The 10,963-nt window shown below is 38.4% G+C and overlaps 1 protein-coding gene across 1 annotated transcript; it reads right to left on the reverse strand.

The window, feature by feature from the left end:
* Positions 1–5,916: 5,916 nt before the first annotated feature.
* LOC129238274 (probable WRKY transcription factor protein 1) lies at positions 5,917–8,432 on the reverse strand. Its single transcript, XM_054873312.1, has 2 exons — positions 8,197–8,432; positions 5,917–8,126 (listed from the first exon to the last, which is right to left on the reverse strand). Exons 1-2 carry the CDS (start codon positions 8,327–8,329, stop codon positions 5,917–5,919), a joined length of 2,343 nt encoding a protein of 780 aa, XP_054729287.1. The 5' UTR covers positions 8,330–8,432.
* Between the last annotated feature and the right edge of the window lie 2,531 nt (positions 8,433–10,963).

Here is a 10,963-nt window from a genome sequence, read left to right on the forward strand (position 1 = left end):
ACCATCGATAAACATTGGTCCTTGATGGAGCTTCATCGCCAAAAAATGAATTAAGTTCATCCATGCAATGTTGCTTAGTTACGAGTAATCCACGTCGAAAGTTGTAAAAAATAATTGCACGAAAATGTTCACGATTTAATTCCATTTTTGGACCGAGATGAATCTTTTAAGCTACTGTAAACAACACAAATAGCGCTGGTATTTCAAAACGTTGTGAGTACGTAAAAGCCAAAAAATGTCAAACTTTGCGATACAGCTGCCAGTTGCCAGATTGCAACACCAGGGTTGCCAAATCTCGAAATATAAAAGGCACCCCTCGTATTACAAATGCAAACTAGTTATTGTTCTTCTTTTTAAACTTCAGTACGCACAAAATATTATTATTTAAACTCAAAAGTGTAGTTATGCAAATTCATTGGATTTCGTTTCCCTATACTTAAGAGAGTAGAATAAATATTTATACACAGCTTTATAATCACAGCCATTTAAGATATTTATAATACAATATTAGATAGATCTAACGCATTTTCACCAAAATACTCTAAATGAAAATATTTTTAAATTTGCAGATGTCCAAGTTACAAACTGTGTAGGCGGTAGAAAGTACATTCTGTAATGTATTTACGTTCTGTATGCCTGTGCCTGGCTTAATAAAACACCGCAAGACCAAGTACATTTGTGATCGGAGTGTATGTTGGTATTGCGGAACCAAATCATATAATTCGGAGTATTAGGCGGAAAATAAATATTTTTTTAATAAAGAAACGTAGAAGTCTCTCAACTCAATCGTATTCGTCGACACCCCAAACTTGCCCCTCATAAAACATGATCGACCACGGATCATAGATTTTTAGTTTATTTGAAATGCAGATTCGAGCATTATTAATACATTTAAGCCAAGTTGCATTGAATGAAATTTATCATTAAGAAGCAATAAACTTTAAATCTAATCGATGCCGAAAACCTAATAATTTAATACAAAATAACTACATTTGGTTTAATATGGAGCCGCTTTTCACAGCTTAAATTTAGGAAGACGAGTTGAAAAAAATGAATTGTGTAAGACTGCATTGGATTGTTCCAAAGCGAAATAGAAAAAGTTTAGGGCACCACAGAAAGGGCAATCCTGCTAGGCTGTCTCAAAGAGGGTCCAACAATAATACTTATATAAGTATGTGCTAAGTATAAGTTTGTTTTTTGCTCAAATTTATGTTGCTAAGTAAGACATAGAGAGTTTGTTACGTGCGAATAACTATGCAGTTGCGTGCTACAGTCATGTCGTGCTTCGCATGTATTTGGTTTTTTCAACACAATAAGCCAACGGCGCTTGTTTCATCTCCTTAGAAAGTGTAATTTTTTTCTATTTTCCCTCATTAAATAATTTTCGTCATAATCTTCTTTTTTAATTCTTAAAATGAATTAACATTTTTACATTTTTACATTTCTCTCCGCATGCCCGTCAAATTAGAAGACAAACAAATTAGTTACTGTTTTACTGTCGTGCCTTGCAGCTTTGAACTCTTGGTTTTTGTATACCGTGCAGTCTATGTCGCAATGTAAACGGACCACCAGAACCACATTTGCATAAAAAGGCAGAACAAAAGGAAGATTAAAACTATGGTTGAGTTCTGAAGTGGCATCTTAGAAGTACTCAAAAATCCTCAAATGAGAGTACATTTTTATAACATGTCACCCACAAATATCACACCGACCCAGAAAAAATGTGTTAGGAGGGCTCAGAAAAGATTACTCTTGGGAATTCTGAACTCGTCTAGAGATATAAAGAATTTCTGTAAGTGAAAACTCCTCTACGTTGTGGATGTTAGAATTGCAGATTTAAACGCACAAACAAGCCAAACACCTAACAGAAGGGTACGCGCCAATATATTTATTTATTTATAGGGGTTCTTTAGCAATCCTTCGCCAGGTGCTTGGCTGAGCTTCATTTCCAATTTTTAGAATGCGTCTTAATATTGTTTCGCAATTTCATAAATAATAATAATAATAACTTGGTGTAGCACCGACTGGGGGATGCATAGTGTCTTACGAGTATATACAAATTTATGACAAAAGTTGTTTCATGACAGAAATTTACCAAAGTCTTCCGTCATTTGACGATTCATAATCCCAGTTGTGCATAAAAAGGTAGATCCAAGCTGTGATGGCACACAATGGGGGCATTACGTAAGAGTTATAGTAGTTTGAAGAGGAGGCGAACATGCATAGTCCATATCAAAAGGTTCATCAACTTAAAAAATGCAAATATATAGGTATAACTGGCGCGTACACCCTTTTTGGGTGTTTGGTCGAACTCCCGCTCCTATTTGTGGGGTGCGTCTTGATGTTGTTCCTCAAATGGAGGGACCTATAGTTTCAAGCCGACTCCGATCGGCAGATATTTTTATGAGGAGCTTTTTCATGGCAGAAATACACTCGGAGGTTTTCGATTGCCTGCCGAGGGGCGACCGCTATTAGAAAAATGTTTTTTCTTAATTTTTGGTGTTCTCTCTCACGTTCTCTCTGTGAATTCCGAATGGTAATCACGCACCAACCCATTCGGCTACGGCAAATGCCAGAGCAAGTTGAAGGGTAGAAGACCACGAAAGCGAAGATGATGTGCAGAGTGAGGTGGCAGAAGCTTTTGAGGATGTGGAGAGGGAAGAACTGCCAATACCTAGCGAAAACGAGTCCATAATACAAGAGGAAATTGAACAACTAGCTTCCTGATCAGTATTTCGATGAATAATTACTCTGCCGTAGAGAACTGGTCGACTCCAAAACCGGCTAGGCGTATTCGAGTGTCAGCACTAAGTATTGTTAGATCTCAAACGGGACCCCAACGAATGTGTCGTAATCTATATGATCCTGTTTTATGCTTGAATATCTTTTGCACTGATGAGCGTGGTCAGTAGTAGTAGATTTATTTTTTGATACGATGCCTCCGAATTCGAATGGATGACAAAAGTCTATAACCCAAAGTGACTGGTAATTGGCAAAATATAAGAGAATAAGTACTGAAAGAAATGTTATTCTTAAGAAGTTCAACTGTTTTTGGGTTTTTATAATAAATAATATGAATTTATTTTAAATTCAAGCATTTTTATTTCATTTGTATCTAAAAATACGGGGGGTGCCTTGTATATGTCGGGATTTGGCAACCCTGGTGCTGCAATCTGGCAACTGACAGCTGTGTCGCAAAGTTTGACATTTTTTGGCTTTTACGTACTCAGAACGTTTTGAAATACCAGCGCTATTTGTGTCGTTTACAGTAACTTAAAAGATTCATCTCGGTCCAAAAATTGAATTAAATCGTGAACATTTTCGTGCGATTATTTTTTACAACTTTCGACGTGGATTAACTCAGCAGCATTGCATGGATCGCAAAGTTTAACATTTTTTGGCTTTTACGTACTCAGAACGTTTTGAAATACCAGCGCTATTTGTGTTGTTTACAGTAACTTAAAAGATTCATCTCGGTCCAAAAATGGAATTAAATCGTGAACATTTTCGTCCGATTATTTTTTACAACTTTCGACGTGGATTAACTCAGCAACATTGCATGGATGAACTTAATTCATTTTTTGGCGATGAAGCTCCATCAAGGACCAGTGTTTATCGATGGTATGGTGAATTCAATCGTGGTCCTAGTTCACTCCAAGACGAATTTCGTGAAGGTCGTCCAAAATCAGTGGTTTTTCCGAAAACATTGATGCTGAGCGCGAACTGATATTGCAAGATCGTCATGTGACCTATCGTGAGATTGAGACAATCTTAGGCATTAGTGGGACCAGCATACATTCAATATTGCATATCAATATTGCATAGACATTTGACTGTCAAAAAATTTGGACCCCACACAATTTGTCAATCGCTCAAAAAAAGGCTCGTGTCGATTGGTCGAAGGAAATGCTCAAAAAATACGATCGCGGGGCTTTGAAACACGTTTATGACATCGTGACATGTTTTGGAGGTACCTCATTCAGAGTGGCAAAAGTGCTTCGACAATTGGTTCAAACGCATGCAAAAGTGCGACATATAAAAGGCACCCCTCGTATAACACATATTAGTTTATTCCAAATTAATCAATAAAGTACGGCAAAATAGCTGTATTTACGTATGTCAGAAAATGGTTGCCGTTATAGGGTTAATGTCCGCAGATGGGACCGTAGAGTAAATTCTAAACAACTTACTTTGTCTTACAACCAAACACTTTTATTATAACAAATAACGGTAATACCTATAAATTAATAATTGACCACAACAAAAATAAGTATGTAGATATCGAGAGTAGGTAGTAGATGGTAGATAGTAAATATAATATGAAAAACAAAAATTGTATAATTAATTAGTTAAGGTAAAGATTGAAAATACCATAAGTCAAATGGTGCGGTGTCGGTAATTTGAAAAATCAGAAAAAAAAAATAGTAAAGACATTCATGTTGCTGTTTCCAGTCAAAACAAAAATGTATGGTTGAAACACAGTCAGCTCGAAAGAGAAGAATTCCTTAACTATCTTCGTGTCACCTTCACCTTTACGCCAGTGCCGCCCATTAATATTTTGCTGATGTACACAAGTATGCCACACGCTCTGACGCTCTAAATAGCGGTGTTTAATACTTATTAAAGATAACGGAATTTCTAAATCGTATTTTCAAATCAAACGGGTTAAGATGAAGCGTGTCGTGTCCAAAACAAAGCTTGTTAGCATAAACTATCCACTTGAACTCTCTTAACCCATGCAAAATTAGAAAAATATTTATGCAGAATCTCAACATCTCATGTGAAACGACAACCACTTAATGGGCGCCGGTAGAAAGCTTGCTGAACGATTATTAGCGAATTCGAAAGAATTAATTATTCAGTCTCATGCTGCGTTGCCTACTAATATGTATATATTTATATGGTATACTTGCGTATGTGTGTATGTATGACCAACCGCAGATGGCGCAGCAAAGACTGGAATAGTAACAAAAAAGGAGCGATTTCGTATTTGTAGATATTTTATTCATAAAAATCTATTTAATTTCATCTCTCAGACAGTATACTTCATCTCGACCACCTTTGGTATTCAGCTTAAATGAGGTCAGTGGGTTGACCTAACCGGATTTTAAAAAATTAAATTTCATACCATTTGGACAGGAGAAGTCAGTTTGAGAAGTATTACTGTAAACTCGTCAAATTTGGTATGCGATACCTTTCTTTGGCATTTTATGGTAATGCATAGGACTAGTTTCTTTTACAAGGGCTTTTCATCCAGAGGTTTAGAAAGTGCGGTTTAACTTATACTTGTGAAAGGTTTTGCTTTGTGTTTTTTTTTTACTTCAAAAAAATTAATTTGAATTTATTCCAAATAAGAAAATTAAAAAAAAAAAAAAATAAAAGGATAAAAGTCAGGTGTTTTGAAAAACTACACATTTTGTGTTTAAAATCGTTTTATTCAAGTCATTCCTAAATAGAGACAGGCATTTTTGAAAATTGAACTTGAAAATTTAAATTAATTATTCTTTGTACTTAATTTTTTAAACTCCATGAAAACAAAATAATAATGGATTGCTGATTTAGCATAACACCCCTGGTGGTACGTATCTTCATGTATCTCCACAAATGGAGGGGTCTAGAGTTTCATGCCGGCTTTGAACTCAGACGAATTTTATATATATTCATGGCAGAAATCAATATGAGGTTTGAACCTATGAACCTACGAACCTAGTACCTATAACTCGTATACCACATAAGGATACAATAGCTCATCACGACGGGCATGAAGAAAAATTGCCTATTTCATATTTCAAATTCGTTTTCGTTTATTTTGTTTCATTTAATTTTTTCGTTTTTCAATAAATTGAAATCTATATTTTAAACTTAAAATTATGAATCTACCTAAATAAATAATTAAGTTCTTCAACTACCCATCCCTTACGCAGCCAACACCGGCTCGCTGCCTTTATTTACTTCAACCGCTACACCAGCGCCCTCTAGCACCGGTTGTTGTACTTGTTCTTGTGGCTCACTTTGTGGGATTTGTGGCTCAGATTGTGGTTGCATTTCTACTGGTGGCTGCACCTCTTTTGGTGGCGCATCTGCTTCTGGCTCGTTGATAATTTGTACTGGTATTAACTTTTCGTCAACACCTTGCTGAACCTGAGTATTGGTAGACTCACCAACTTCTGGTAACTCGAGCTCACGTCCACCTCTGTGCAAAGCGAAATGTCCATGTTTCAGCAATTCCAGGTAGGGTGTTCCATTAGCACCATGCCCATGGCGCGATTCGCCATATACGGGCTTCACCTGCCGTGTCAGACCAGGTTCAGTATCATCACCTACAAGAATGTACTCGTTTTCTACCTTTCGCACTGTTTCCAGTGAAGACATTTCTTCAGAAGCTTCTTGCTGGCTATCGGCGCTGGCAGGTGCCTTCTCGACGATCGTGCCTGGACGTATACGTTGTGGAAGGATTGCAGATCCGACTGTATTACTGCCGGCATTTGGCTTTGTTTTCGATGCTGACAAGTTCGTGGTGTGACGATCATTTGGAATTTTTGGTGGCTTAAAGATGTCCATAATTGAAGCTTCGGCTAAAAGAGGCACAGCTTCAGCAGTGATTACGGGTTGCTTCTTGCGCTTTAAGCTTTGATTTTGCATGGTTTGAATAGCGCTGGCTGGGATGTTCAAGATAAGTGGCTGGGTTTGAACATCTTCGGCGACTGCTTGAAGCTGATTAGGTGGTGAGATACCTAGTTTTGACCATGGAATGGTGATGTATTGGGTAGGAGCATCCTTGCGCTTGAGTGGCTTACTCAAGGGAGGTTGTGGAAAATGTGTGGCACCTTGTTTGAGGTACTGTGGGCTAACCAGCGAGAGATCGTCGTTTAGTAGTTCAGGCGCCAGGTAGACAGTTTGCCCATTGCGATTAATCAAGAGTGTTGCCTTTTGTGGTTGTGTTTGCTTACTTCCCCCTTGCTTTGGGGATTTACGTACGAGTGCACCAATCTCAGCTGGCGTACGGCCGCGAGTAAGTTGACGTATTTGTTTTATGATATTTTCTTGGCCACGCTGAAAAAAAGTTGCCTCATTCTGTGAACGTTTGGTGGAGGGACGACCACTCTGACTACCGTAGTAAAAGTGCTCATCGACAGCATCTTCTTCGATCTCTTCATCTGCAGCGGGTTTTGGTATACGACGTACAATACCACCCGACTGTGGGCGACGGCGTTGTTGCTGCTGACGAAGTCGGTTATTATCATTTGTTTGTGGCCTGCGGCGCAATGGACGCTGATTGAGGTATTCCTCGTCTTCTTCATCATCATTTTCATTACCTTCCTCTTCCTCGACATTTTCATCGTCTTCATCGTCAAGTTCAGCAGATAGCGACTCATCATCTTCTTCTTCGGAGAATTCATCTTCCACAACTGGACGCCGTTTTTGTTGTGGCCGTCTCCGCTGGGGACGTGAAACTGGACGTACGTCCTCTTCTTCTGCATCATCGATGTCTTCTTCCGCGAAGTTTGGTCTGCGTTTGTTATATTTTTGCTTGTTGTTTCTCCGCTTATTCTTATTTTTACTAATATCTTCCTCTTCTTCCTCAAACTGGTCATCCAAATCGTCATCATCCTCATCATCGAGGCCGATATTGTTGTTATTATGGAAACGTTGAGGGCGATTTTGGTTATTGATCGAAATGAGAGGGGGTCGACGGGTGGAACTCCTATGTTGTACGCGAACAATCACATCTGGACGTGGTGTTGTAGTTGTTGTGGTGGTTGTGCTGGTGGTAGTCGACTCGCGGACAGGCGAATCCACCAAGCCAGGTAGTTGAATACGATCTGTCAACCAACCACTTACGGAGCCAGCTAATGAGGAGACTGATGATCCCAAACCCTGGCCGGCAGTAAAACCGAAGAGAGTCCAAGGTGAAGGTGTTGTAGAGGACGAGTCTCCAGCTTGTTTTCCAGCTGCATCCTCTTCAGAAGAATGTGGTTTGAAAGCAATTACTGGGTGAATAATGAAGTCGGCGACTGTGTGAGGTTGCGCATCTTTTGGCTGCTCACTCTTCACTGCCGCTGCTTTATTCTGAGCTGTAGTAGCGGCAGTAGGTGGTCGTTCAGTAGAGGTTTTATGCTCGGAGTCTAGACAAATGGGACAAATGTAATCCAGTTGTCACTCGAAAATGTTTATTTATCAGCACTAATTACTCACCCATAAGCGCTAATTCGGCAATAGGCGACACAGTAGAATCCTCTATTTGGTCATCCATATTCGCATCGTCTCCCAAGGTTCCGACAGCTAATGCCAATCCCATTAAAACGAAAAGTACATATTTGAAATCCATTTTCAAAGCTGCAAACTTGTGACACTATCCTCCAAATTATTGGATCCGCACACAACAAATAAAAACTTTCCTTTTCCTTTGGGAAAAGTAGGCTGAGCCAAAACAGTTTATTTCTTTTACACTTAATCTCAAATACGCGCTTTCTTCTACCTTCAATCCCAAATAACGTCTGATACTTCTATTGACAATCGCAACTTTTCGCCAACTGGTCAAATGCTCGCATCAACATGAGCTTTTTATGTGACGCTCAACAGTTGTTGTTGTGTGTGTGCTGTCAACACAATTTCGCCGCTTTATAGCTAACACCCCACTCCGTTCAGCTTTGATGTTGATGTCGTTGATAGCGCACTGCGATGATTGGCGTACTTCTCAATTATGTTTTGTGTCTATTCTAGGGTATGTTGATCATAAGGTTACGATGCTTACTGCATGTAAGTCGGTTAGGTGCGAAAGCAACTTAAATGTTACTCTTTCAAGCAATAGGGAGAGTCATGAACCGGTTTCTGTAACAACCTTACCGTTTGAAGAATGTTTCGAAATATGGGAAACTGACTTCCAAGATGGATAATGTGCTGATTTAAAGTAATATTTTGGCGATATTACTGCGCTTTTATATAAGTATGTAATTTTGTAAAATGGACTTCATATCTGTCTGGCCCACTCAATCGAGGGCATGAGCTCAACGCAGACTAGACGCGTAACTTGGAGAGAATTCCGCTTAAAGAATTTAGCTCATAAATTTTAATAAACTTAAAAATTACCCTCTGCTTCGTTGTCACTTCTCTCTATCGTTTCTGGAGCTGTTGTAAAATATCACCGCTTATGAAATCATATTTTATCTTGATGCACACTTTCATATCTGCGGCTATGTCAGCGAAAATGCCTCATTTGAGGCTCTGAAATGTCGTGGTCCTGCATAACCCAATGCACACAGCTACTATTGGTACCATTACACTTTTCTAAAAGATATTATCTATCAAAGCTACATCAATTATCTAAATATATTAGAGAGTTATACCAATATACATTTGTAGCTAATAGAGGCTGAGGCCATGGGAATTGTTGTGAAAAATTATTCACCGGCTTGGTTTATGAATGATCTTTCACAACGGGGTTGCTATTAATATTTCTGGCCTATTAATGGAAAAATTAAAAATGGATTCAACCCAATTGTTATTAAAAATAATTTCCATGATAATCAACACAATTTCCATTCGTTTGAACCAATTTTCGAAACACTTTGTCCAGTCGCTTTTTCAAATTGTATGAGACCGAACGTGAACACAACTTTTTTACTATAAGGTGATCATGCGAAGTGTTATTAATGCTCATCATACTATTGCCCAAGGTTACGTCAATCTCACGATATGCGACATGATGATCACGCTCATTCATTTACGGCAGAACATCTGGCACAACAACTGGTTTTGGACGACCTCTCGGAATTCGCCCGTTAGCCAACAGAGAGCACGTCAAAGTTCATTGATGATTTTAGTACATCAATGGAAACGTCAGATAGCGCCTGATAAAACTAGAAGTGCGCAAGATCAGAAGTCAGCAGCACTCGTATATTTCCTCATAAATAAAGCGAAAATCACTAAAATGTATTTTTAAAAAGAAACTAGTCAATGGCATACCCTGTATATGTAATACTATTGAATTTAACGACAATTTAAAAGTTTTGACGGTGTTACTTTGAATACGAAAACATTGATTTCTCCCTTATTTGTATGCAGAATCAAAAATCTTAACAACTTTGCTTAATACTCTCAGAACCACACTGTAGATATTTTCATGGGAATCTTTAATTGTATGAGAAGAAGAAGTTGCAAAATCTTAAGGAGTGACGCAATCAGTAATTTTGAAATGTGTGCAAGAATCAGGATTCATACAAAAGTAAAGAAACTGGGTGGCTTCTGAGCTGAAGTCTCGAGACATTCAAAAGCGATTGACAATAAATCGTTTTTCTGCAACAAAAATTTTACAACGGGTAACTGCGAGCGGGAAATGGACCCATTAACAGAACCTTAAGCGCAGGAAATCTTATGAGAAACCCGGCCAACTCGGCAAGCGAAGTTTTTCTAAATATGTAAGTGGCTTTTTCACTTAATTTTTTTACTGAAGACGAAGTCGGTTGTTTTGGTCTTGGTTCATTCAGAGCTGTCCTCGCACTCTTCTGGTATTTGGATTATGTGTCGTACTCATTAGCCTATGTCTCGTCGCCAATAACGATGCGTTTGATGAATGCTGGATCGTGCGGTCTACATATGTAATCCACCATTGTTAAATTTTAAATTTTTTGAAAATCGTGCATCGATTTCATTGGAGATTTTTGCTACTTGTCACTAACAAATAGAGAGTCACTCTCAGCATGCAGTTGTGTCGCTAGAGGTTCGTGAAATTCATGGTCTACGTATGTATGCCGTGCGACCGATTACGTAAGTATTTTAAATTAGGTTTTGTGCTAATAGCTAGTTATGCTTTGTAAAGAAAAGTGGACTTTTGGCATACTTTTTCATTTTATAATTTTGTGGAACTTTTCTGATAATATTTGTATGCTACTGTGCTGAAATGACTTTGGACAAACAACTCTTGTCCTTCAGAAGAACAGAAAGTTTATTTATGTTATTTTTG

This window comes from Anastrepha obliqua, chromosome 2 (genome assembly GCF_027943255.1).
Source record: "Anastrepha obliqua isolate idAnaObli1 chromosome 2, idAnaObli1_1.0, whole genome shotgun sequence".
NCBI lineage: Eukaryota > Metazoa > Arthropoda > Insecta > Diptera > Tephritidae > Anastrepha > Anastrepha obliqua.